The following is a 27,810-nucleotide window of genomic DNA, read 5'->3' on the forward strand; positions in this document are numbered from 1 at the left end:
CTTTGAGCCTGCAAGAGGCTGTAGGCGGACCAGGTTAGCACGCCTTCCCGAGGAGGAAGGCAGCTCCTAGACGATTAGGGACTAGCCCTGATCCCTGGGTCTCCAGGACCGGGTGCTCGTTCCTCAGCCGCCGCCAGCCTGCGCTCCCGAGGGGAGCATCTCCCTGGATATACTGTATCTTTTTTTTTTTTTCCATACTCCCTTTTCTAGGAAAATCCTTCCCCAGCCCCTCCCTCCCTGCCAGGTACATCCCTCTCCTTTCTTCCAAGCCCAGTGGAATGAGCACCTTAACTCTGACCTCCCTACAGCATCCCAGACACCTGCCCATCTGGGCCAGCGGCTGTATAAATGACCCAGTGGACACCTGCTCTCTACCCTCCTGGCTGGGCGCTCCTGGAGGGCAGGGCTGCGCCAGCAGCAGCTGGCTCAGCCCGCAGAGCTTGCTGTCCATCTCACCTCCCAGGAGGCTGAAAGCAAATCAAGGTCAGGGCCAGTGCCATGTGCCCAAGGCAGTTGTGGATGACGCAGGTCCCTGGCAGGCAGGACAGCCAGCTGCCAGCACTTGTGAACGACCTGCCAGGTGAAGGCGTGCATCCCGCACTCCAGACGCCTGGCCTCTCTGAACGTCGTTTGGGGGGCTTCCCTCTCTTTCTCAGCTTGCTCAGTTGGCCAGCTCAGGTAGGAACTCCCAGACCCCACCTCAGCTCCTGGGAGCTCCCCACACCCCAGAGCCCCCCTGCTGTGTGCAGCTGGGGATGGGATTCTGGCCACTCTCTGAGGCTGAACCTTTTCCATAAATTTGTTTACTCTTCGCATTTCCTCCTGGGCCTTTGTGGGTTTACAGGCTCTGGGATTTGCATGCCTTTTTGCTGGAAACTGGGCTCGTCTTGTCTTGCTGGCAGCTTCTTTCTTGGCTTGTTTTTGTTTTTTTCCTTTTTATTACTACAGTGTGAAAGATGGATCTGAATTTTTCTGTTTTTTAATGAAAAAAAAGGGAGAGAAAATTGCTATGTCGTGTTACTCTTTTCGAAGTCTCTGTGTGTGCATGCACACACGCTTGCAAATGTGGGTAAAATGCTGCTTTCTGATGCTCCCCCATGTGTGGAGAAACCCTTGTAATGGTTGGTGGGGGACGGGGGGCGATGTCTGCCCAGAGAGAGGTAGTGAATTAAGAAGCATTTACCCAGACTCTTGGGGCACTATTGCACAGGGTCCACCCTGCCCCTCACCTGGTGGGTGCTCAATATTTGTTGAATGCATGAATTTTACCTTCTTTCTTTCAATCCTTCTCAAGAAGAATAACGTTCTAGATACAGCTGAAGCTCCCAACTTCAGGGGGCTCTGTAGCCAAGTCTTCTGTCTCCAGGGACACACCCCACTCTCTGGATAAAACTTGGTGTTTCTCTTCCCTTGCATGTTTTTAGACTATTACTGTTTTATGTTTGCAAAAACTAGATCTGTTGTTTTTGTGTTTTCAAACTTGGTGTGAATGGTTTTAAACTGTGGGTGTCACCCTGCGACCTGCTCTCGTTGATCGTTTTCACCCTTAGATATTATCCTGTTGGATGTGTACAGGCAAACCGTGCTTTATTGTGCTTCACATGTATTGTGTTTTTTACAAGGCCCTCCACTGGCAAAAAGACTACGACGTGCTGAAGGCTCAGACGATGGTTAGCATTTTTTGGCCATAAAGTATTTTTCAATTAGACGCAATTTAAAAATTATGTTTTTTTAGACATAATGCTGTTGCACTCTTAATAGACTACAGTATAATGTAAACATAACTTTTATATGCACTGGGAAACCAAAAAATTTGTGTGACTCGCTTTATTGCGACACTTGCTTTCTTGCTGTGATCTGGAACCGACCCCACAGGACTTCGGGTCTGCCTGTCCCACAGTCGATGAGCCATTCTTTGGTGGATGGCTGTGTTAACATGCTAGGCGGCCATACTAAAATATCATGGACTGGGGGGTTTAAACAATAGACATTTATTCTCACTGTTCTGGAGACCGGAAGTCTGAAATCCAGGCATCAGCAGGGTTGGTCCTTTCTGAGGACTGTGACAGAGAACCTGTTCCATGACTTTCCCCTAGCTTCTGGTAGCCTGAGACACTCCCGGGCTCATAAATGGCATTCTCCGTGAGTCTTCCCATCATTTTCTTTTCTTTTTTTTTTTTTTGAGGAAGATTAGCCCTGAGCTAACATCTACTGCCAATACTTCTCTTTTTGCTGAGGAAGACTGGCCCTGAGCTAACATCCGTGCCCACCTTCCTCCACTTTATATGTGGGACGCCTACCACAGCATGGCTTGCCAAGCGGTGCCATGTCCGCACCCGGGATCCGAACCGGCGAACCCCGGGCCACCGAAGTGGAACGTGCGAACTTAACTGCTGTGCCACCAGGCTGGCCCCCCCATCATTTTCACTCAATGCATTTCTGTCTCTCTTCCAAATTTTCCTCTGTGTATAAGGACACCAGTCACACTGGATTAGATCTGACCCCAATGACCTCGTCTTAATTTGATCATCTGCAAAGATCCTATTTCCAAAGACGATTACGTTCACAGGGACTGGGGGTTAGGACATCAGCATCTTTTGGGGGACACAAATCAACCTGTAACAACGGCCAGATAGATGACTTCTGATTTTTCAATACTCAAAAGTGCTTCAGTGAATGTTCTAACCTGTCTTTTTGTGCACAGGTACAAAGCGGGGTCCTGGAACCAGCAGTATCAGCTCGTTTGGGAACTTGTTAGAAACGCAGACTTCTGGGCCCCTCCCCAGCCCTGCTGGATCAGACACCCTGGGTGGGGCCCGGCCATCTATGTTTTCAAGATCCCTTCCGGGACTCTGAGCCCGCCCAAGTTTGAGAGCTACTGCTCTAGGGTGAGTGGTTCTCAAACTCGGAGAGGCACCCGGCGTCCCCTGGGGAACCTGATAAAACTGTAGAGACCACGCCCCAGTCTACTCAAGATGGCTGAGCCTCTGTCCTTCCAGGCGATTCATCTGCTTGGAAGTGCTTCTCAATCTTGGCAGCACTTTGGAGTCATCTGGGAACTTGAAAGAATATTAATGCCCAGTCCCCAACCCAGAGAGTCTGATTGGATTGACGTCGGCGAGGATGCAGGCACTGTTCCTCCTGCCTCCGAGACGGCGATGGGGCTGTGCAGGCAGCTTGGGGACCACTCGGTTGGCCCCTGGCTCCTCCAAGTGTGCTTCTCAGACCACCCCCAGCAGCATTCCTGGGAGCTCGTTAGAGACGCAGAGTCTCAGGCCCCACCCAGACCTCTGAACCAGAATCTGCAGTGTAACGAGGTCCCCAGGGGATCGGTGTGCACATAACAGCTTGAGAGGAACCACTAGTTACAAGTCAAACTTAAAATGCAGATGCTGATCCAGGAGGGCTGGAGCGCGGCCGAGAGTATTCTGCATTTCTAACAAACTCCCAGGTGAAGCTGCTGATGCTGGTCCGGGGACCACACTTTGAGTAACAAAGGACTATGATTTATACCCATGAGTTAAACTACGGGAGGAAGATTTGAACAGCTTTAACTGTACCGGGTGTATTAGTCTGCTGCCGTGATAAAATACCGCAGACTCGGGGCTTAAACAACAGAAATGTATCATCTCATACTTCTGGAGGCTGGAAGTCCGAGATCAAGGCATGGGCAGGGCTGGTTCCTTCTGGGGCCTCTCTCCTTGGCCTGTAGGCGGTGTCTTCTTGCTGTGTCCTCGCGTGATCTTCCCTCTGTATGTCTTTGTCCTAATCTCCCCTTCTTATAAGGACACCAGTCATATTGGATCAGAGCCCATCCTAATGGCTTCATTTTATCTTAATCACCTCTTTAAAGTCCCATCTCCAAACGCAGTCACATTCTGAGGTGCTGGGGTCAGGGCTTTAGCAAATGAATGGGGGGGCGGGGCACAAGTCACCTGTAACACCAAGGGAGGCCATTGTTTTCCACCCTGGTTGTACTGAGGCACGTTGGCCAGCAGGACATAGGCCTTCCTGCCTTTTTCTCCATGGCCTCACGGTTACCAGACATCGTCAGACTTCTTCATTTTCTTCCAATCTGATGAAAGTCATTGGCATGTCATTGTCACTCCATTTGCACCCGCTGATTTTTTAGTGAGATTTAGCATTATTTTGTAAGTTCTTGCTTCTGCCTTGCAGAATTCCCTACTCATATCTTTGCCCCTTTTTCGGTTGGAGTGAAGAGTATATTTCATACTGATTTGCAGGAATTCTTTGTAAATCCTGGATCCTGACCGGCACAGCCAGCCTTTGCTGCTGGTCTGGAGCTGGCCTTTACACTTCTTGAAGGATCCTTTGATGTCCAGAGGTTTCTCATTTGAACGCGGCCAAATGCTTCCGGCCCCGATGTTTATCCTGTTTAAGAAATCCTTCCTACACCAAGGTCATGGAAACATCATCTTATATTTTCTACTAAATAATTTCGAGTTTCATTCCTCACATCTTGGCCTCAGTCCACCTGGAATTTATTTGTGCGTGGGATGTATGAAAGTAATCTAATCTTGTTTTGCCAGACGGGTTGCCAGTGGCTCCATCCACCCCATTTCATGCTCTGGTTTCCCTCGTGGGCCGAGGCCCCGACGTGCAGTTCCCCAGCGTCAACACCATGGCACACCCAGGCCTTTCTCTCTGAAAGGACTGAGCACCCAGCACACTAACGTCTGTGCCTGCTGCGGGGACGAGCCCAGCTGGAGCCTGCAGCTGTGGCTGTGACCTTCTGGAAGGGGCTGCGGAGCCCGAGACTCTATTCGTTTTCTGTGACTACCGTAACAGATTACCACAAACTTGGTGCCTTAAAATAACAGACATGGATTCTCTCACAGTCGGGGAGGCCAGAAGTCTGAAGTCAAAGCATCGACAGGGTTGACTGTTTCTGGAGGCTCCGAGGGAGAATCTGTCCTGTTCCCCTCATGGCAATTCCTCAGCAGTTCTTGGCGTTCCTTGGCTTGGAGATGCGTCACTCCAATCTCTGCCTCCATCTTCACGTTGCCTCTCCTCTGTGTCTCTATGTCTCTGTCCCCTTCTCTTCTCTTCTGAGGATTGTCAGTGGAGTTAGGGTCCGCTCTAATCCAGGATGATCTCATCTTGAGACCCTCAATTACATTTGCCAAAATTCTTCTTCCAAATAAGGCCAAATTCACAGGTTCTCAGTGGGCATATCTTGGGGGAGGGCAGGGCACTGGAACACTCCTTCATCCATCCTTTCCCTCACCAACATACCCTTCCTTCCAGCTCCCTTGTTCAGTGAATGTCCCCCAATCTGCCATTTTCTTTCCTTTCCTGCCCCCATGCCCAAATCCACTGATGAGTTATTCCGCTCCTGGAAATATGTCTTAAGGAACTGATTTAATGGCATGAAGAAACATCCTCTCTTTGTTGTTGCTTTGTTAATAATATTGAAAAGTTGGAAACAACCCCCAGGAGAGGAGGTAATTACTTAATTACTTCAATAACATTCGTTCACGCAACCTTACTGAGAGACTTAGACACGGGGGAGAGAGAGCAGAGAAGAGACCAGGGGAGCACAGTCGCTGTCTCCAGAGCGAGGAGGAGCATTCAGCTCCTGAGGACAAAGGATCACAGAACGAAATTAGGAAGCGGGCACGAAGGGAGATCTCAGGTGTGGCCCAGGGGCCCTAAGCTAGTCAGAGTCCCTGAGATGGAGTCACGAGGGCTGTGACTCGGGTGGACCAGACAGACACAGGAAGGAGGTTGCAGAGGAGTGCGGGCTGCACAAAGTTGGCAGGAAGTGCTCTACCTCGCTGGGCCCCAGCAGTGGCCACCAAAGTTACAAAAACATAGCAACATGGAAAGGCTTGTGCTTAGGTGAAAAATACAGGATAAAACTTGATTCAGAAGGGTACCTAGAAAAAGAGAATTCCAATAGGATCCAGCAATCCTACTTTTTCTGCATATACCCATAAAAAAAACCCAGAGATTCAGAGAGATGTATGTTCATAGCACCATTGTTCACAATAGTCGAAAGGTAGAAACAACCCAAATGTCCATTGATGGATAAGCAGATAAATCAAGTGTTGTCTATCCATACAATGGAGTATTATCCAGCCTTAAAAAGGGAGGAAATTCTGACACATGTTACAATGTGGATGAACCTTGAGAATATTATGCTAAATGGAATAAGCCAGTCACAAAAGGACAAATACCGTATGGCTCCACTCATATGAGGTACCTAGAGCAGTCAAATTCCTAGAGACAGAAAGAAGAATGGTGGCTGCTGGGGCTAAGGGGAGGGAGATGGGCAGTTAGCATTTAATGAGTGCACAGTTTCAATATGGGAAGGTGGAAAAGTTCTGGAGATGGATGGTGGTGCTGGTTGCACGATATTGTGAATATACTTAGTGCCACCGAGCTGAAAATGGTTAAGATAGTAAATTTTATGTTGTGTGTATTTTGCAATTTTTCTCAAAAAGGGTGCCTAGTATAGAAGCTGCTTGGTGCAAGGGAGGTTCAAATCCCAGCCACCTCTTTGTGGGTTCCTTTGTGCATTCAGCCCATCTTTATTTCTCCTATTCAGGTTCTGCAAGTGGTAAGGGAAGCAGACAAGAGTACGGCCCTCCTGGAGGTTCCTGGCGAGAGGGGCAGGCAGAACTTAATCGAGTCACAGCATCCAATACGTGCATGAATTTTCTATGGGTTATTAGCTCTGTGACCTTGGACAACCCACTTCTCCTTTCTGAGCTTGTTTCCTTCTCTGTAAAAATGGGGACAATAATCTGACCTAATAATAATGCTGGAGGATTAGTGAGTGTCCTGGAAATCACGCAGGCCGGGGTGCTTGGCTGAGAAGGCTCTCCAGGTGGGTTACTTCCTTTGCCGTAGCTCCGCATCAGAAGGACGCGCTGAAGGACGCACTCACATCATTTGTGCTGCCTCGGGGCGGAGTCAGGCGGTCTACACCTTTTCAAGTCATGCAGAATCCTTTTACATGCATGGAAGGTCTAGAAGGATATTCTCAAGGTGTGAAGAGTGGGTGATGGGATGTCAGCTAAGGCATTCACTGGCTGGGTGGTCTAGGTCTCGGACGTGGACGTCTCTAGGCCTCAGGTCATTGCTTTAACTGCAAAGTCGTAGTCCCTACCTACAGAGTGGGTTTTTAAAATTTTTTTAACTCTTTATTATGGAAATTTTCAAAGCTTCACAGCAGAAGAAGAAATAGTCTAGTAAAGCTCCATTTCCCAGCTTCGACAATTAGCAATAAATTGTCAATCTTGTTTCAGCTGTACCTCCCCACCTCTCCTCCTTGCTGGTTATTTTAAAGTAAATTCTGAACAAAAAGACTCCTTAAAAAAAAATCACCACAATACCATTCTCATGAGTAAAGTTTTTTAAAAACCATTTTTTAATATCATCTACTATCTAATCAGTGTTTAATCGTCCTCGATGGCCCCATAAATGTCTTTTTAATTTGATTTGCTTGAATCAGGATCCACAAGATGCACACATGGCTTTGGCTGATCCATCCTTTCCCCTCAGTGTTTTATTAGGAGGATACGAAGACATCCCACGAAGGCAGAAGAATTTGACCGCGAGCGACTGTATAACCACCTATATCCAGCCACTCGCGTGTCACTGTACTTTCTTTGTCACATATCTATCCATCCACCTGTCTCTGCAGTTGATAACACATTTAAGTTTCTTCTAATCTAAATACTATCCTTCTCTCATGTTTTTTTTCTTGGCCTTTTATTTGTTGAAGAAACTGTGTCATCTGTCCTATAGAATTTCTCATTTGAGGATTATGTGTATGATGCTTAGAATATGGTAGGTGCCTAATTAAGAGTCATTATTATTTGTTTTTTAATTTATCCATATCTTCTTATTTTTCCAAGTGAAAATAGATTATTTTTGTAGAAGAAAACATGTTTAAAAAAGTCCCTGGACTGCTAGACTTTTCACAGCCACCTTGGTTTGTAGCCACCTAGGGGGTGTCTTCACTTTATTGGCTGGGCCCGCCCTGTCCATTAGGCCCTCTGGAAGGACCACCAGCATGGGGCAGTTGAAGGTGGCAGAATGAGGGGATGTGGGGGAGGACCAGAGCCAGGGGGGCTCAGTGGAAATGGCAGGGGTGGAGTCAGGGCCGGGAGTTGGGATGGACTCCTCTCCCTGGGGCTGAGGGCCATGACACCAGGAGGGAGGCCGGAGGAAATGCAGGGAAGGTGTGAAAAGCTGTAGAAATCCCAAGAGAGGGTGGAAGCAATGGCACACACATCATTAGGGATGGAGAGGAAGCAGCCCAGCCTGGTTTTGAGGGGCTGGGGCAGAAGGAACAGGAGAAGATGAGTCTCCCCAGGGATCAGACACCACAGACGCAGACAACAAGCAGACAGGGGAGAAATACACAGGTCCTTGGCATCCTCCATCATCTGCCGGCGAAGAAAAGCAGGAGGTTGATGGGGCGACCTGTGGTGGGGGGTGGTCAGGAGCTCTGAGCCTGGTTTTGCCGCCCATCACCTGTGTGGTCTGGGGTAAGCCTCCTTTTTCCCTTGTCTGAGCCTCAGTTTCCCCCACCTGCAAAATAGGGGGGGTGGACCAGAAGACGCCCTAGGGCTTTCTTCTAGCTCTGTCAAGGCAAATGTTCCCTCTCTCTGACTGCTCCCTGGGAATGAAGGAGGGGGGGTCACTGCTGCCCGGCTTTGGATGTGTTGGTGGCCCCTTGAGCACTGTTCCTTTCAAGGAGCCAAACACCAAGTACAGGCTGAAACCTGTGAGTCACCAAATCAAAGTACAAAACGAACGCAGGCTCTAGTGTACACCATCCTGGACTCCAGGCCCCGCCCTGCACTCCCAGGCCTGTGATCCTAGGTAGCATTCTGCAATGGATTGGTGATGTCTGTTATGGCTGAAGAAATGGGCAGGGCCGGCTTTCCCACCCTGAACCCAGATCCATGCATCTGAAAGGCAACTAATCCTCAGGGTAGATTTGGCTAGTTAACGTCCAGAAAAGTGAATAAGTATAGAAATAAACCACTTGCCTGAATCCCTGGCCCAGGATCCAGCCACCTGTCAACCACCGCCACTGTGAGACCACACGGCCAGAGGTCACAGTTGCCGGCTTTGGTTCGTGGGTCATCGTCGTCCACGCAGAATGAAATTCGTTAGCCCAGTGTGACCTGTTCGGGTTTAATGCCTCTAAAACTGCCTGATGAAACTGGAGAAGCACAGACAATGGGCTGTCCGTCTGAACACAGCCTCCCTGGGTGCTTCACCCAGAGTTGAGTCACGTCCTGCCCCGGGCACCCAGGGAGGGGGGGTTCCACTTGAATCACAGCCTCTCCCTGTGAATGCTCTCGTGTGAGCTCCAGGACAGTAGGGTAGACCTGTGTGCACGCCTGTTCCAGAGAAAACAGGATGTGTGGCACCCTCCAGGGCCAGAGGAGGCCTAGGGAGCGTGAGGTGGCACATCTGTGGCAGGCTTTGGGCTCAGTTATGGGTTGAATTGTGTCCCTCCAAAAGATGTCAAAGTCCTAGGCCCCCAGTCCCTCACGCTGTGACCTTATTTGGAAATCGGGTCATTGCGGATGTCGTAAGTTAAGATGCGGTCGTACTGGAGTAGGGTGGACCCCTAATCCTAAATGACTGTGTCCTTATAAGAGAAAGTCTGGACACAGCCACACACAGGGAGAAAGCCTGGAACCTGAAGGCAGAGATCGGGTGCTGCATCTGTCTACAAGCCAAGGAGGGCCAGACTACCCCCAGACGTCCAGAAGCTAGGGGGAGGCATGGGCCGGATCCCATTCTCACAGCCCTCAGAAGGCACCAGCCCTGCCGACACCTTGATTTTGGACTTCCAGCCTCCAGAGCTGTGAGAGAATAAATTTTGTTGTTTGAGCCCCCAGTCTGTGGTACATTGCTACAGCAGCCCCAGGAAACGAATTTGGGTGCTAACTGACCAGAATCCTGGCTCAGTGGCCTTCTCTCTGGGAGACCGTGGGCAACTCACTTTCCTTCTTTGAGCCTGGGGCCCAGAACCAGAGACCCAGGGGGCCTGGCTGGACAAAGTCTAGGCAGGTCCACCAGATCCCTTCCCTGGACATTCAGAGGTGGGAACCCGGGACTCGGTGACCACCGAGCCCTGGGGCCTGGGCTGAGCTGGCCATTTTGGGGCGCACCTCCAGACACACAAGCAGAGGCAGGCAGTGTTTCGTGAGGCACCAGAACAGACTCCCAGAGAGAGGAGGAAGAAAGGGGAGAGGGGAGCCTTTGTGCAGGACCCGCCATGACCTCCCTGAGGCCTGGTCATTCAGCGTCGGCTGGGTTCCATGTGCATGTTCTCTCCGCAGACTCCCCTTCCTTGAGGGATCACGCAGATGCTGTTTTCACTGACCTCCTTGCCTGTCTCTGGAAGCCCTTGGGAAACTATAAGGTGGGGGACACATTTTCTCAGCAACTGCAAACCTCACTGTTCACCTGCTACGTGCAGAGGCGGGAGAAGAGGCAGAGAAGCTGCAGGTCCTGGCCCAGGGGTCCCAGCCAAGGGGAGTGTGATGGGGCTGCAGACAGAGGCAAGGACAACGCTGCTGTGCCTGCTCACCCAACCCCAGTTCAAAGGAAACAGTGAGGATGGCCAGCGAAGCTCTAGCATCTTCCATCATCGGCCGTTAAATGCTCTTGTGAAATGTCAGATGTCACATTCTTTCCCGTCCTCATCTTTTTTTTTTCTCATTTTGAGAGCTGGGCTAACAGAGGAATTATAAAATGCACGATTGGGGCTAAAACGGGCAGCATGGCATGGTGGCTGAGAGAGAGGGCCTGGTACCAGATTGTCCGGGTTCCAGTGTGACCTTGGGCAAGTGGTGTAACCTCTCTGAACCTCAGTTTCCTCATCTGTACAGTGGACAAAATAAACCTCACTACATTTTTGTGAGGTTTGATATAAAGGAGTCAATATATGCAAAGTGTTCACACCAGTGGCTAGCACACAGTAAGCCGTACGTGGATATTTGCTACTATTATTAATAAAATAAAGAAATGCACAAGGTTGGGGAACATGGTGAAAGAATCGGTTGTTATTTGTAATAAGACATTTCTTGGGGGGCCCACCAAGCTCCCGGTGACCCACCTGACTGTCCTTCTCACCTCTGGGGAGCGGTCGCCAGCAACCATCTTTGGACAGCTTGACTCGGACACTGGCTGGGGTGGGCATCTGGCCCAAGCTGGGACAACAAGTCCTACCCTGGGACTGGACCAAAGAAATCCTGTTTTGATCCCAGCTAGTTTCTCCAATGGCCACCTTCCGTCATGCTGGAGCAGCACAGCAGAGAAACCTGGGATGGGGGAAGGGTGACGCAGAGAGCAGACACACGAAGCAGATAGAAGGCCCCTGGGTCCCTGGTCTCTGGCTCTTTCTGAGACCTGGCTACTTTTATGCCCCGGGGGCTCTGTGAGACACTCTCGATTCCTCATAACCCATTTCCACTCTTGGCTGAAGCTACTCTGGTTTCTCCATTGCAACCAAGGTGCCTTGGCTAACGACTGGACGCTGGTGCCTGCCTTCTCATTTCTCTGCATCTGCGAGGCTCTGCTTCCTGGAGCTACAAGAAAATGTCCACTCCTTTCCGTTCAGCTCAGGAAGGCTGGAATCGGTTCCAGTTTTGTGCTGTGGTTGAAGAAAGAAGAGACCAGGAGTTGAGAAATCGTTTTTTCCCCCACCATTTATTGTGCACCAACTTCTTCCCGAGCCTTGTTCTGAGCACTTTACGTGCAGTGTCTCACTGGCTCCATTGTGAGTATCAGGACTGGATCTCTGTTTCGTAGATGAAGAGACTGAGGTTCAGAGAGGTTAAGAGATTTGGTTAGTGTAACCCAGCTAAGGAAGGTGGACAGCTAAGATCCAAATCCAAAGCTTGTGCTTGTGACCTCTTTGTTATCCTACCTGAATGGCTTCCTCCCACTCTCTTGCTGTGGGATCTCAGACAAACCCTTGATCTTGCCTTAGCTTCCCAATCTGCAAAATGGGACGACACCATCACCATTGCCTGCCCCGAGGTTGTCCAGAGGGGCCGATGCAAAGGGGGGTGTGGTTGAATTTGGAAGAGTGGCATGTACTCCACATGTGTAACACACTTCCCCCCAGATACTTCCTTTCTCTGCTTCTTAGCAACTGACTCAGAGCGGATGGAGGGGAAAGAAAAGAGGTCACATTTAAATTGGTCAATTTGAGCAGCTCACCGCAAAGGCTAGTGTGGGAGAGACATGCAATTAATCTGAAAAACACAGTGGTTTTTATTTTTAAAAATCTGATCCATGGCCTTCAGTCCTCTGCGTGGCTGTGCCAGGCGTCTACGTCCACGAGTCGGCAGCAGCCTGGCATTTGGGTTCTTCACAAAGTCCCTGGGAATTTTTAAAAAGTGAAGGCATTTATCTTCTTTTAAAAAATTAAATCAATCCATGCTCCTTGCAGAGAATTTGGGGGTGAGGGAAAGGAGGCATAAAGAAGAAAAAAATTCCCCCACGTTATATCCATGTATATAGGCAGCCATGCAAGGAACAGACCAACATGGACTTACACGGATGAACCTTAAAAACCCTTATGCTGAGTCAAAGAAGTCAGACTCAAAGGAAGGCATGCCCTCTGATTCTATGTACATGAAGTTTGAGAAGGGGTAAAACTATCTAAAGTCACGGAAGAGAGATGGGGGTTGCCTGGGGCCGGAAGTGGGTGGCTTGGAATCAGCTGCAAAGGAGCACAGAGAAACGTTTCTGTGGTTGTGGCACTCTTCTGTAGCAATATCTTGATTGAGGTGGTGGTTCCATGGTGCACACATGCGTCAACACTCATCAACCTGTTCTTTTAAAATGGGTGCATTTTATGACATGTAAATTATACTGCAATAACATTGATTTAAAGAGGGGGAAAAACGAGCTAACCACTATTAAGGTTTTGGTGTGTGTATGTGACTCCATCAATCCATCCACTGATTGTAAGAAATATTAGTTCTGTATAAACGTTCAATCCTCTGTAATACTTTTTTTTTTTTATTAACCTCAGACTTAATTATTTGGTGAAAGTGAGAAAGAAGTGGGGAGAGGGTGGTACTTCATGTTCCTTCCACGGATGCCCAAGCTTGCTCCCCAAAACCAGAAAAGGTGGGGAGAGTGACAGTAAGCACTGAGCCACCCAGGATCACAGGCTGCTAAAGAGGAGACACGCTCCCAGCCCTTGCCCGCCCTCCCCTCTGATGATTCTAGAGGGTGTGCTGACTTCATATCCAGCTCAGAAGACGGAGGGGGATGTTCACAGACTTCAGGATGAAAACACGACTCCTCTCCTTAGACTGGGAGACTAAGCGCATTTTATTATTTGATCAGTACATTAAATGCCATCGGGACGGAGTGTGTGTTCCATTATGCCGGTGTCTCATGCCTGTTCAAAATGAGGTTCGGGAATGCTCTCCTGGCTGACGCAATTTTGAGACAGTTTTCAGACGGAGCTTCCAGAGAGTTCTTCCAAAGCAATAACGCCATAGGGGGCTACGAAATTGGGACCACTTAAGGACAAATAATTTTGATGCTTGCTTTTGGTGCTTGGCGTTTTATTACAGGCGTGGCCTCATGCCACTATATAGGCTCCAAAAACACGACTGAAAACAGGTTGCACCTTATTCCATCCTGTGGGTGCCCGTGCTCCTTGACAGTCTGACAAAGCCAGCTGCCGGTTCACTCCAGTCCCCGGGAAGTGGAGTCTGAGGAGGAACGTGACGTCGCATGAGTGTGGACAATATAATCTCCCCACACTGGGACCCACGGCATGGCCGGGGAGCAGCCTGCACCAGCTCAGGGGGCAGGGAAAACAGCTTCCTTCAAACAAGGGGCTCTCAACCAGGGGTGATTATGCTTCCCAGGTGACATGTGGCAATGCCTGGAGACATTCTGGTTGTCACAAGTTGGGGACTATTACCGGTATTTGTGGGGGTAGAGGCCAGGGATGCTGCCAAACACCCTACAGTGCACGGGACAGCTGCCTGCCACCAAGGTGAGAATTATCCAGCCCCGAAGGTCCAAGTGCCAAGGTTGGAAACTCTGAGACATGCTGCGTCGAGAGTGTCTGCTGCCAGTTGTTGGGCAGACGGGGGAGGTTCAGAGAAGTGCACTGGATGGAGGGCCCGTGACCAGGGCCGTGTGAACACGGGTTCTAGGACGACGGTGGTGATGTGACATAGCTAACGCTCATTCCAAGTGCTTACTCCATGCCGGGCTGCGAGCTCGAGGTCGATGATCTTGTTTAACTTCTACAACTGCAGAAAGGTACTGTTACAACCCCACTTTGTAGAGAATCAACCAAAGACACACACAGCTGGTAAAGGAAGGGCAAGGAGATTCTTTCCTTCTTCACGTACTTTTTTCGGGGGTGGTGATTTTGGGGAGGGAGGGGGTGTCTGGTTTCCCCCTACTCGCAGGGCCACGTGGCCCGGTAGTTAGAAGGTCGGCATTGAAGTTAGAGTTCCAGCCACTCAACAGGCAATCATCGTGGAACTTCTCTGGGCCAGGCGCTGGAGAAACAGGCAGTGGCACACTGGAGATGACCTACACCGGCTGGGGAGAGCCGATTGTTAAGTTTTCAGGAATTGTGCAAGCTGGTCATCAAACAGCCATTAAACAAGATTAAATGATATAAACTTACAATTAAATAAATTATATTTTTTAAAAAGGCAATAAAACTCATCACTTCCTAATTATTTTACTACATGTTACTAGTATCTCTGTTCTGGAGGTTATTTATGTCTACTGCAGGGGTCGCCAAACTTTTTCTGTAAAAGGGCCAGATAGTAAATATTTCAGGTTTTGCAAGCCATGAGCTGAATCTGGTCCCTCAGCCGTTGCGTGCTGACCCCCCGGTCGATCATATTTGTAGGGTGGAGATACTCCAGAACGGGGTGCATCTCTTCCCAACTCTTCAGTGATGCATGTCTATAGCCTGAAATCGGCCATGGTGGGAATATTTTACACCAGGAAAATTGTCAAAGTCTGTGAATCAGGGATTTTCTTTCTTCAGCAAGCTGACTGTTAAACATTTATCATCACACCACCGGACACAACGATGGCCAGAACTAGAATGACCCCTGCCTCTGGAGGGTACGGTGGTAGGGTTTGTGCGCCATTTCATGGCGGGGTGGGGCATGGAGGGAGCTGTGCAAAGGCTCCCCTGGAGACCACGTGGAGGAGGAGGATGCCTACCTACACGGGTGTCTGCTGGAAGGGGCAGGGCTGCTAGAAGTGGGTGCCTCAGTGGACCTCACCTAGGGCTGGCCATCAGCTCCGAGGCTCTCCTCCCCCACCAGGGACTTTGTTACTTCATCAAACTCCTTTGTGGGCAGCCAGGGCAGCAGGTCTGTCTTTCCCCTCTGAGTTGGCTCAAGGCGAGACTTCAGGGACCTGAGAGTTGAGATGTGAGCTCATGAGGGCAGTCTACAATCTGTTCACCACAATACCCCCAGGTCCTTGCACCACTCCACCAGCGTGGCCCGGGGGTGAACCCACAGTGGGTTGCTGAACCGAAGTGGGAGAGGGAGTTCCAGTGAGCAGGTGGGTGCAGAACACTGTCCTTTGGGACTGGCTCAAACAAGGAGGGAATGCCAGCAAAGAATGCAGAAAATGACAGGTTTGTCTGGCAACCTTTGGTGAGTGAACTGGCTCGTGGAAGCCTGAGGAGAGTGAAGGGTTTGAGAACTTCCCTCCCCTTCCCGATGCTCCATAGACCTCTAAAGTTCAAGGGTGAACTCTAAGGGGCCTGGGCCATTCTTTGGAGAGTCTGGACTCCCGTGGCACGGAGCATGACTTGGGTGCACGGTCCATCCACAGAAACTCAATGAGCTTGTGTCTCCTGCAGAGGTTGAGGGCGGCAGGGACCGGCTTCTGATAGAATCAGACAGCTGGACTCAGACTCATTTTTTAGGTCAGGAACCTGGGGGAGTGGGAGGCAAGGGGCTCTGCAATGAGTTACGTGACTCCCAATCTAGGAGGCTGGGACTTGACTATCACCGACTGAGTACCAATGCCATCCCCTCTCATCCTGTCCCAACTGACTGACACGGTCCTACTGCCTGCAAATCCCCAAGGACCAGGATAGTCGAGTTTGATGACCCATCATCGCATATTCGTTGAGCTCCAACTGTGTGCACACACTGAGCTAGCTCTGCTGTCAACAGGAGTTCCTGCTTTCTGCCCTCAAGGCACTTTTCTGCTTGCAGTGTCTTGGGGGCTCCATGTCACTGATTTTAAACTAAAATCAAGAAATATTATTCTTTAAAGATGACATTGATGGAATTCAATACTTTCTTCTTGAGTGCCTGCTCAGGAAAACATTACAAAGGAGGTGCGGGAAAAACATGGAATTTGACGTTAAACAGAACTTCACATTCAAATCTTGGCTGGAGGCCCATACTTGTCTGACTCCCTGAGCCTCAACTTCTCACCCTTAAGATGGGGATGATAATAATTCTTGCCTCCTGGGCTGGTTTGGAGGAAGAAATGGGAAGAAATATATAAAGACCCCAGCATCGTACCTGGCATTTGGGTGCCGGCCATTTTTATCATGATATTCCTATTGAATGTTTACAAATCGACCACCATATCAAGCATTGTTGAGGATGTCCACGTGTCCTACAAGAAATCAGAGATCCTTTGCACCCTGGTAAATCTCGTTCTGCTGGAGTTGTGTCCCCAGAATGGGGCGAGAGGAGGGTCCATGGATATTCCCGAAGTGGACAGCAGCTCCTCTGCCTGTCACAGGGCCGCCCCCCTCCCTCCCGCCGACTCATGACTTCATGCTGACCCCCAGCACCTCCCTCCTGGGTACCCTCACCAGCCTCCCTGCCTCCAGGCTGCTCTTCTGCAAACCTCGTCCATGTCATGCTGTAGCCAGTGACCTTATGAAGATGACATCTGCAAGCCACTCCCCTGCATGGTACCCAGGGTGGCTCCCACTGCTCTCAGGGGACATTCTGGTCCCCGGGCCTGCATTTCAGGGCACTACCTGCTCAGCCCCTGCTCACCTCTCAGGCCTCTGGCCTGCATCCCCGGGGCACCTGGCATGGCGTGGCAAACGAGCAGTTTCCTACCCAGGCCGAGCTCTCTGCCACCTCTCTGTACTGCCATCCCCCCTCCCAGGAGCACCTTTCCCCTTCTCCATCTGATTCCTAAACACCTCTTGGAGTGAGGACATGTACTCCAGTGCCTCATCCCGGCTGCGTTAGGCAGCCCCACCTTTGTTCCCATAGCCCCAGCACAGGGGGCTCATTGTCCTTACATTGTCCTGGGCCCAACCCTGATGAGCTAAGTGAGCCTGGGCAAGTCACTCAGCCTGTCTGTGCTCTTGTCTGCAAGAGGGGTTGGAGATGACTCCTGTGTCCTCGGGTTGCTGTGAGGAGGAAAAGTTGTATGCATGCACAACTCGTGGCACGTAGAAAGTGCTTAGGACGCTGTGGCTATGACAGGAAGTACTCCTGTAGCTGGCATACAGCAGGAGCTCCATAAAGGTTTGAACAGCTGACCTAATGCCACCCCTTAAAGGCCTGGGGGTCTTGGTCACAACCATCTCCTTCATCCACATCTACGTCTTGAGGTGGAGGTTTGGGTTTGCCCCTTTTCTAGCTTGATGGTTTTCTCAAGGCCGTTGAAGTTCAGAAATCGATGGAAACGCCAGGAAATGGTGGGGAATAGAGCAATTCCCCATTTTCTCACCTAACTCTGAGTCCCCAGGCCCTCGAGGAGAGAGCAGCGCTGCCATCTCCTGGGCAGGCTGGAAGTGAGTCTTGCTTAGAGAGAGACGTGCTGGGCCCTACTTTGTACCCCGTGCCCCCAGCCCTGGCCGGGCTCCAGGGACAGGGTCCTTCTGGGAGCCCCTCCATCTTGTCCGTTCTTGGGGGAGAGTGGGGTGGGGATAACCCCCACTGCAGGCACACTGTGGACATCCTGCGCCTTCACGATGCCATTCAGCACACGCCTCACACACTCGTGTGTTCACCACAGAAGCACCTGCACACAACAAAAAGGCAGAAATCTGGGGTTTTAATGGTATCAACCACAGAAGTGCATGGACATGAGAAAGCTGGCCGCCGAGGCGAGCGTTTGCTGGGTGGCCTCAGGTGTGTCACTCCTGATGGCAGAAAGGGAACGTCATTGTTTCTAAGATGGAGTTCTTGACTGACACAAGGGTGCTTCCAATATGATTCTCTCCCTGACCTTGTGCTGGGCCTTGGGGCACAGAAATGAATGACCAGGTCCGGTCTGAGGGGAGAGGTAAAGAAGCTGGGGCTGCTGGGCTGCAGGCAGAGGATGGGTTGGACCACTCACTCATGGCCGGGGTCTTTGTTGTCTACGTACCCTCGAAGGGGTCAGACTCCAAAAACAGAAGGAAGGAGAGGGGCTGGCGAGCCTATCCCCCCACCCCCAGGCGGCTTGAGGACCCCAAGGGCCAAGGCGCGCAGACATCTGAAAAGGCCAGGGGGCCTGCAGAGTCCCCCAAGCTGAGCCAAGGCAGTGGGGGCTCATTATCTGGATAATTAAGGGGACATTTTGAATTCGAGGAAATATCTCTGTTTTCTGGCTCCACCCGGCCCGCCAAGTGGGCGGCCGGAGCTGGGGAGGGGGTGTCAGAGGTCAAGCAGTCCAGCCCCACCCCTCCAGCCCAGCCCAGCCCAGCCCAGCCCAACCCAGCCCAGCTCCGGTCCCTCGGGTTTGCACCTGGCCGCACGCGGCCGTCCGCGGTGACTCGTTTCGGGGCGTCGACACTTCTGATCCGGGCCGGCCGGGGTGAGGGGCCTGGGGGGCGGCAGGGGCCCCCGATCGGCTGGCCCGGGGGCCGGCGGCTCGGCACCGGCCTGGGCACCGGCGGGGGCGCGGCCGGCTGGGCGTGACGTCACGCGCCCCGCCCCCGCGGCCCCCGCCCACCCCCCCAGATTCCGGGCGGGGCCGCGGGCCTGCCGGGGCTCGCCCGCCCCAGCCCCCTCCCCAGGGGCCGCCCCCTCCCGTCGGGCCGCGCCTCGGCCCCGCGCGTCCCCGCCCGGCGGCGGACTCCGCCTGCGAGAGGCCGAAGCCGCGGCGGCCGCCGCCGTTGCCGCCATTGACGTCAGAGGGGCGGGCACATGACCCCGCGGGGACCAATCGCGCGGGCGCCGAGCGGCTTCTGCAATCTCTCAACTGAGCCGGCCCCCGCGGCCCCCGCCGCACACTCGCCCGCGGACGGCCGCCCAGACACACGTACTGTACACACGAGCGGCGGCGGGGCCGAGACACGCCCGCCCGCCCGCCCGCGCGGCCCCGCTCCCGCCGCCGCCGGCCCCGGCCCCTGCGCTGCCCGCGTCCCGCCCGCCGCCCGCCGCCCGCCACCCGCCGAGCCGGTCCGGCCGCCGCGAGCATGCACCCGACGAGCTAGGAGGAAGCGGAGCCCGCAGGAAGGACCGAGCGCCGGCCGCGCCAGCGCCCGCCCGGGCCCCTCCCCTGCGGGCGCCCCCGGCCCCACGCCCCCCACCTGCCTGGGCGCTGGGGGGGTGCGGGCCGCCGATCGGGGGGCCCCGCCGCCCCGGCAGCCGGGACAGCCCCGCTCCCCGCCCCCGGCCCCCTCCCCGGCCCGGCCGGCCATGGATCTGACCAGCAGCTCGGGCGGCGGCGGCGACCCCCGGCAGATCGAGGAGACCAAGCCGCTGCTGGGGGGCGACGTGCCGGCCCCCGAGGGCACGAAGATGGGCGCCGTGCCGTGCCGCCGGGCCCTCCTGCTGTGCAACGGGATGAGGTACAAACTGCTGCAGGAGGGCGACATCCAGGTCTGTGTCATCCGGCACCCGCGGACCTTTCTCAGCAAGATCCTCACCTCGAAATTCCTGAGGCGCTGGGAGCCGCACCACCTAACGCTGGCCGACAACAGCCTGGCGTCCGCCACGGTGAGTCGCTCTGCGCGGCGGCGGCGCTGCACCCCCGCGCCTGCCCTCGGGCCCGAGGCGCCCCTCCCGCCGGCCGCCCCCTGCCTGCGCCGCACCTGGAGCCCGGGCTCGCGGGGGGCCGGGGGCGCCCCCCTCCCGGCCTGCGCTCCGGGCCGGGTGGTGGCATCCGGAGCTCTGCCCAGCCGACGGGTTCGGAGAGACCCTCCGAATTCTGGGGAGGCTCCGGCCCACCCCAGGCAGAGCATTGGGGGAACCTCCCGGGCCCAGCGCTAGGGTTTCTTACGGATGGGACCGTGGGATAGACGCGGAGCTGGGCCCTGATGGTGGTGGGGGTTCCCTTTCTGAAAACCCCGCGGCCCATCTGGATCTGCGTTGGAGGGGAAAACAAAACAACCAAAAAAAAAAAAAAAATAGAAAGAAAGAAAGAAAGAAAGAAAAAAACCGACAACCTCAAAACCCCGAAACCCAAAGAATTTCCAGAAGCCCATTTCTTTCTTTGCTCTACACGTCTTTTTCCTGCCCGGGCTGGCAGGCAAGGCTGGGTGCTTCCCTTTCTGAAAAATCTCCTTCGTACACTGGGAGGTTGGAAGGGGAGGGGGAGGGGACAGGGGTCCTGGAGTGTCCCCTCCCCACCGAGCGGCGGTCAAGTTCTCGCGTGGAAGCTGGCCTGTGGGGCTCTGGTTTTGCATTATCTGTGGAGTGTGTGTGTACGTGTGTTTTGCTGCTGGAGGTTTTATTTTGTTGTTATTGTTTTTAAATACATGGCTGGGACTGGGTCAGCTGGATGAGAGGCAGGGAAGTCATTGATCTGTTTCTGAAATCAAATCTGCAAGGTGGAGAAAGACAGCTGTGGGGGGTCGCGGCGTCGGGTGGAGGGGGGTGGGTGGCCGGCAGGAGGCTGAACAGGATGCTTTGCGTTTTGGAACAAGGACAGTTTAAAGCCCCAGTTCTGCTTGGCCCTGAGCCTTTGCTCAGAGGGTCCCGTCCTCTCTGGAGAGGTGGCAGGTCTTCCCCAGAATGCACAGCCCCCCTGGGGCCACCGTGATCCTGTTTACTAAGCACCGTGGGGGGCGGGGGCAGAATCCACTGCCTGCCCACACCTGTGCCAAGAAAACCCAGCCAGGAAACAGGGTGTCGCTTTCATGGCATGTCACAAACGTGTAGCATGTGTAGACGTTTCCCCGGCATCCATGTTCCCTTGGCAGTGTGTCACAGGCCGTGACACACGCTCCAAGGAATGGGGAGGGGGGAAAAGTTAGCAGAAGCAGCCATACTCCTCGAAACAGCTCCCCCACTCCCCGAGCGCATTGAAGCACACGAGGCCTTTTATTCTGAATTTTGGGTCCGACGTGCTCAGAACACCTCTTTCTCCTTTCCTGTGGGCACGTTGGTGCAGTATCTGCAAAGACTGCCCTCTCAGGGAGGTGCGCTGGTTGCCGTGAAGCCGTCCGGTCCGAGTTTCAGGCTCGTGCATGTTCTTAAACCCGTCCTGAGCCACAGGCCTCGCACTTGGCTTTTCACTTGCTGGAGGGAGAGCCTCAGAAAATTCGCCAGCGTGCAGTGTTGCAGATTCGAGGAGGAACTGGTGCTCTCAGCAGTTCCCTGCCTGGGATCAGGAGCCCCCAAATCTGGCTTCAGAATTTCCCCCTGGCTCAGGAGGAGTTTTTTTTTTTCCTGCCACCCCTTGAAATGAGGTGTGTGGAGGGGGGTGGCGGAGAAAATGGTTGAGAGGCACCATGACCCTCCGTGGGAGGGACAGGCTGAGCTCCTGTGCTCCCCTGGGAGAGGCCAGGAGTGTGTGCTCTGCTGCTACTGGCCGCAGTCTAGGGGAGGCCAGCTTTGAGGCTCGAGGCCCCCGCTTACTTCCCTTTGATTGCTCAAGAGGTGTATGTGAGAGAGAGAGGAAAGGAAGAGAGACTGAAGCCGTTTGTGGGTGTTTTGAGCAGCCAGAGGCCCCAGGACCACTTTCACCAGCTGAGGTGGTGGCCCCTTCGGAGCTCGGGCCTCTCTGGAGAGGAGCAGAGATTGTTCAGGTCCGGGGACTGAGGGCTCTCATGGCACAGGATGTGTCTCAGCAGAGCCTTGCTCTGGCCTTGGGAAATGTGGAAGGAGGAACTACGAGCAAGTGTCCAATGGGCTGGCATAGTCCCCCTTCCTCTGTGTGTCGTCATCAGGCCCCGCGGGCAGGCCGGAGGTGTCCTTAACTCTCCCCATGGTGGGCTGCAGTGGGTTGCACGGCTCTCCGTGTCAGGGCCTGTTGAGTGGGGAGCGGGGCTGCTGAGGGCAGGCCCGGCCACGGTGGTGGCTTCCGGGAGGGCAGAGGTGGGGTTGGGACTGTCACCGGGGACCTTGTCCCATCAGAAGACACCTGGTTGGTGGCCGGGCCCTGGGAAGCCAAGTGGCCCCTGAGGGGTTTCCCTGAGGCCTGGGCGTTATGTAATCTGTCTGCGTTTCATAGTGCGGCCCAACACTCTATTGAGAAACAGCAGCCCACATGAAACAAAGGTGAATTTGAGTACAGTTCACTACAACAGAAAGCCCTGTGCAGCCCTGTGGCTTTGCAGGGTCCCCTGGCCCAGGCTTGAGCGGCCGATGTATCAAGTAGGTTTCATCTCGGGTCATATCCTTCTATGAAAGTGTATCATCCATATATTAGGCTGTCTACACAGCCCAACTGAGAACCATCTGGTAATTATCTGGTTAATTGCGTGGGCTTCAGGAGCAAGACTCAGAGTGATTGATCTGGATGCAAACCAATAAACAAATCAAATACACTCTTTTGCCCAAATGGTCTTCGGCGTCTGTCTACACTGATCCAATTAACTGGATCGTTGTCAGAGATAAAGACCAGACTTCCAGGACCACGGCTGCATGGGGCAGGGGTGGAAGCCTACGAGGGCTCCCAGTCCCACCTGGTGGGCGGCTCCAGCTGGATCCACCCCTCAGGTGGACCCCACTGGGAAGCTGTGCTCAGCGGACCGGGAGCCTTGCCCCCGGCCGGGCTGTAAACGTCACCATCTGTGGGGTCAGGTTGGAGCTTGCCCCGGTGCATTCTCCTGGGCCAGTTACTGATTAAATCCTTGCTGGCCAACAGTGTGCCTGACGTGGCCGGTGACAGCACCGGGCCGATGCACTCTGTGCTGGAGACTTCGGATCCGGAACGCTCATAAACAAAGAAGGAAACACAAAGGCGACAGTGACCTGGCTGATGCGTGAGGGGTGATGGGGAGGCGTCCGGCCCCTCCCCGGGGTACACAGGGCCGCACCTTGCAGAGAAAGGGCCTGCCTGCCTTCCCCGGCCTGTGGCCCAGCTGTGGAGCCTCATTCCTCTTTAGCATGCAGACTTCCCAGTGCCCGGGCCTCCCTGCGCTTTCCGTGGCCGCTGACCATGGTGTCGGTCGTCGCCTAGAGCCAGGAGTCCTGCAGGAGCAGCTGGGTCCTCGAGACCAGAATCCATTTTGCTGTTCTCAGGTCTGGGTTGAATTTGATCACCCGCTAGACATGTTTGTCTGCTGGAAGAGGGCTTTGTCTCCTCTTCACCCAAGAAGTACAAATAAGCTGCTTACCTTTTATTTCACCTTATTTTTTTACACGCAGCGCAGGGCATCTCAGAATGGCGGTCCAGTCCCCAAAGTCTTTTATTCATTGACCCAACAGGGGTCAGAGCACAGGTGACCGGAGCCGCCCTTGTTCTCCAGTCCGAATCCACCAATGCCTTGTTTTTAAATTTGCACCACTCTTGCTGCCCCGATTGAAACGTTTCTGGGCTTGTGTCATGGAGAGGAAAAGAGAAGTCCCCTTAGTTCTCCTCGGGTTCTTTAGTCCGGTGTCTTCTTGGGGGGCACAGCCTTCTGAACTTGACTTAACGCTTATGAGTGTCAAGTGCTGAGGGGAGAGTCCGTCCCCGTGGTGCTGTTTCCACCTGAGAATTAAAGCATGTGTCCTCCAGAGTGGTGTGGAGCCCCACGGGCAAGCGTGTGCGTGTGCTTGTGCACACAAGTTCACTGCTGTCCCTCGCACTGTTCTTCCTTGTGCCTGCCCTTCCCTCCTTTGATTTATTGATGTTTTTTCTGGCCATATGTAAACACAAGCAATTTTTTTCTTTCAGTGCCACTAGTTGTAAGATTTTGGAGTGTATCAAATTTGTTTCTCAGGTAACTTGTCTGATTGGTGGAGGGGAGAGGCAGAGAGAGACGAGGAGGAAAAGTCTCGATTCTCTGTAAATCTCTGTAAACAGCAAGCGCGGTCTGCCTTCCCCAGGCTGTAATAAATCAGCGCGTTTTCAGGAGGGAGTAAGTTTTGATGCTGCCGTTTGCCTGGTGCAATCCGAGATGCCCTCTGGCCACAGGCAGAGTTGTGCCAGTCCAGGTGGGAGGCGTTCCACTGCTCGTGGCTGGGCTTTGCTGCCAAGCTGGCCCTGGCCCGGGGTGTGTGCCACCAGCTTGCTCCGTGGCCCACAGGCGGCTTCTGCACGGCGTTGCCCGCTCCCCGGGGCTGGCCGGGGTGCCCGCTGACTCACCTGCAGCCAGAGAGGGCATTTCTGGGGCACTGCGTCCGGCGATGCTTAGGGGGAGCCTCGTCCTAAAACCCAAAGCAATCTCAGAGTGCCTCGCCACTGGCTGCGGGCAGCCTCTCTCCAGGCCAGGCAGGCTGGGCCCACGTGGATGGTACCCCCTTTGTGTTTTGACGGAGTGGACGTGCGAGACGGTCGAGTTATGCCTTTGATTAAAGGATTAAATGAGATTAAGGGAGGCAGCCTAATGGTTTAGAGTGTCTCCACCATGGGGCAGAACAAACTCTGTATTTGCTGCCACTTGGCACCGAGTCTGGGTTCTGAGATTACAACTTCTGGCTGTGTGACTTTTGGTACATTTCTTTCCCTCGCTGGGCCTTGCCTTTTCTTCATCTGGAGGGTGGGAAAATCCTGCCTCATTTACAGAGTTGCTGTAAGGATTGGAGAGAATTCAGATAAGCACCTAGGAGGGCGGCCAGCACAGAGTAGGAGTGTAACAAGGGGCCAGCATTCCAACTCGTGGTTTTGTGTTTTTCTAATTGCCCTGAGAGAGCGTCCTGAAATTCTGCACAAATGGAAGGGATTATTGCTATTTAAAAACGGGCAGTCTCCAGAGAAACGTCTCCTGAGAGGAGCAGTGCGTTTGGGGAAGTTAGGGGTATTTAGCAGATCTGGTATGTATGAAGACAAGGAAATTGTTGAAAGCAGTTTAAGAAAAATTCCTCAGGGGGCACAGTCTAGATTGCTTAGCAAAAACACAAAACTTATTTTTTTTTTTGAAAATTGAAACAAATGCACACATCAAATAAATTTGGATAGTACAACAAGGCATAAAAGGAAAAATGAGGCTTCTCTCTTATTCCGTGCCCCATAGCCCCTAGTCCTCCTCCCCAGAGGCAACCCTTTTACCCATTCCTTCTGTATCCTTGTGGACCATTCTGGGCATTTACACACAGTTCTGTGCCATTATTAGTCACTGGACAGTTTACTTTGGAGATTATTCTAGTTCTGTGCATACTCAGCTGCCTTGTTTGTTTTTTTCATGGCCGTGTACTGTTCCATGAAAGAGGGGCATCATAATAATGTAGGAAGACCATCCCCTATTGCTGGACACTTAGGTTAGTGCCAGTCTTTTGCCGTTTCAAACAAGACGCTTTCCATTTTTATTCAGTGGAGTTGTTTCTGTTTTGATAATTTGAATGTTTTTCCTTACTTCTTTGATGAGTGTTAAAATATTTAGTCCCAGAATGCTTTGCAAGGGCAAGCTGACGCTCCCTCAAGAGGGGAAGGGCAGTCTGCTTGGATTCATTGCTGCCTGGGGTCATGCTTCGGTCTGGCTCAATGTCGCGGGCCAGGGAGCCCCCTTGGAGAGTCTGGCTGCCTGGCCCCACTAGGAGCTGAACACAGGTGAGTGGGGGCTCTGACTGGCCACGCTGACCCCTGCCTGGAGGACAAGGGTTGGCGTGGCCCAGGATGGCTGTTTCCTGCTCCACCTGAGAGCATCGTTTTTGTCCCCAGACTTCCTGCTTCCCCAGGATGGAAGCCGGGCTGCCCAGCCCAGCGGTAGAGAAAAGGAGGAAGTGAGGACTTCTCTTCCCACCCCTAGCGCTGGTGAAAAGGCACCCCGGGCATTCAGCGTGGCACTGAGGTGCCCTGTGCATTTGAAAAGAAGCCTCGCTGACATCAGCAGAGCCATGGCAAAGGGTGATGAGGCGTGTGTGTGAGTGTGTGTGTGCACATACACGTGTTTGTTTGGGGAAGGTGTCTGTGTGTATTGAGGCAAAGGGGAAAACACTTCCGGTGCTGAAATTGGTCCCAGTGTTCAGTAGCCGTTTCTTTATACCTGCCACAGGCACAGCGTTTAGACCAGCGTCTGGCCTGTGCAGCGAGGTGCATGGAGAACAGCCAGACCCAGCGGAGTGGTCAGACAGGCGAGCTTGAATCCTGCCCCTGCACCTTCCTAGCTGGTGGGTGATCTTTGGTGGGTCACCAAACCTCTGTCCTTATCTGTAAAATTTGGATTATGGGGACTTCCTCTTAGCAATGACGTCAGGTTTGGGTGAGGTAAGGCACGGCAGTACAGTCATGCATTCATTCAACAAACAAATATCAATATCACTGTTCTAGGCACTTGGAAGAAAACAAGTCCTTGCCCTCCTGGAGCCTGTGTTGGTGGGGTAGGTGACAGACAGTAAACCACTAAGCAAGTAAATATAAAATCCTTCTGGTTGTGACAGGGGCCCTGGAGAAAACAAAGCAGGCAGGTGGCTGGGGTGTGTGGGGCTTGGGGACTGGGAGCCTTGCTGCTTTTGCACATGATGGTCAGGGATGGAGGTGATATCTAGGGGGAGAGCATCCCAGGCAGAGAGAATGGCAAGTGCAAAGGCCCTCAGGCTGGATCATACTTAGAAACCACCCAGGAAAATGCCTGGCACTTAGTAAATGCTCTGCAGTTGTCATTACCCCTGCCTTTCAGGAGCTGTTATCATCTATTAAAACAGATTTATGAGCACCCAGAATGTGCTAGGTGCTGGGTGTGCAGGCAGCACGCTGCCCCGTGGTGCTTCTGATCTACAGCTTCGAGAGGCTGAGTGTGTGTGTGCGTGTGTGCGTGTGTGTATTTAACCCCGGCCCTCTCCCAATAAATAGTGAAGGGAGCTGTGCAGCAGTGCTTTGAGAGACTAAGTTACAAAGCCCAGCCAGACTTTAAGAAGCCAGCTCCGTTTATCCATGCTGTGTTACAAGGGTCCTAGGATCTAGAACACAGTAATCATCGAACCCGCCGCTGGCTTTTTGCCTGTGGGGAAGTGGTGAAGGGAAGTGTGTTGCTCAAAGACCCTTACAGATGACTCAGCAGCAGGGCTGGGATTCCCACCCAGGACTCCTGCCTCCCAGTGACTTCCAGTGCCTTCCTTTGTCTTGGCTCTCCTGCTTTCAAGCTGCTATCAGTAATGATATGATCGAGAAAGTGTGTAAACAGATTGGGCCGAGTGAACTCACTTTGGAGGGAAGCAGAAGAGCTGGATCCTCCAGTCGCTGGGTGGGTGGACGTGCAAGGCTTGGACAGGGCGGCGGGTGCTTCCCTGGGGCTGGGCTGGGCCAGCTCAGGTGGGGTCATCAGGAGACGGCTGATATAACATTGGAACTTGGAGTAGTTTCCGGGGTGTCTGGGCCAGTCCCGACCTCTCGGGGGCCCAGAAAAGCTGCAGATAGGAGCACACGGTCTGGGGAAAGCCCAGGCCTGGCCCCACGGCCTCCCGTTTTGGCTCATGGTCCTGCCCAGGTGAATCTGATCGCTGGCACGCACCAGCACGAGGCTCAGTGGGGCAGTGGAGCTATCCGTGTAGACAGGGCTGGGTGTTA

General features: G+C 53.1%; 1 protein-coding gene and 1 long non-coding RNA gene across 2 annotated transcripts in view; one reads left to right on the forward strand and one right to left on the reverse strand.

Moving 5' to 3' along the window:
• Positions 1-13,332: 13,332 nt before the first annotated feature.
• On the reverse strand, positions 13,333-18,899 carry LOC102150591 (uncharacterized). Its single transcript, XR_002806865.2, has 6 exons — positions 18,739-18,899; positions 17,737-18,030; positions 16,560-16,656; positions 15,294-15,429; positions 14,394-14,589; positions 13,333-14,291 (listed from the first exon to the last, which is right to left on the reverse strand). It is a non-coding gene; the product is annotated as an uncharacterized lncRNA (long non-coding RNA).
• Positions 18,900-19,227: 328 nt separating this feature from the next.
• CMIP (c-Maf inducing protein) overlaps positions 19,228-27,810 on the forward strand; it is a 240,906-nt gene continuing 232,323 nt past the window's right edge. Inside the window, exon 1 of the mRNA XM_023637379.2 lies at positions 19,228-19,934. Coding sequence (XP_023493147.1) covers positions 19,635-19,934 — 300 coding nt within the window. The 5' untranslated portion in view covers positions 19,228-19,634. The remainder of the gene's footprint in view (positions 19,935-27,810) is intronic.

This window comes from Equus caballus, chromosome 3 (assembly GCF_041296265.1).
Source record: "Equus caballus isolate H_3958 breed thoroughbred chromosome 3, TB-T2T, whole genome shotgun sequence".
Taxonomy (NCBI): Eukaryota; Metazoa; Chordata; class Mammalia; order Perissodactyla; family Equidae; genus Equus; species Equus caballus.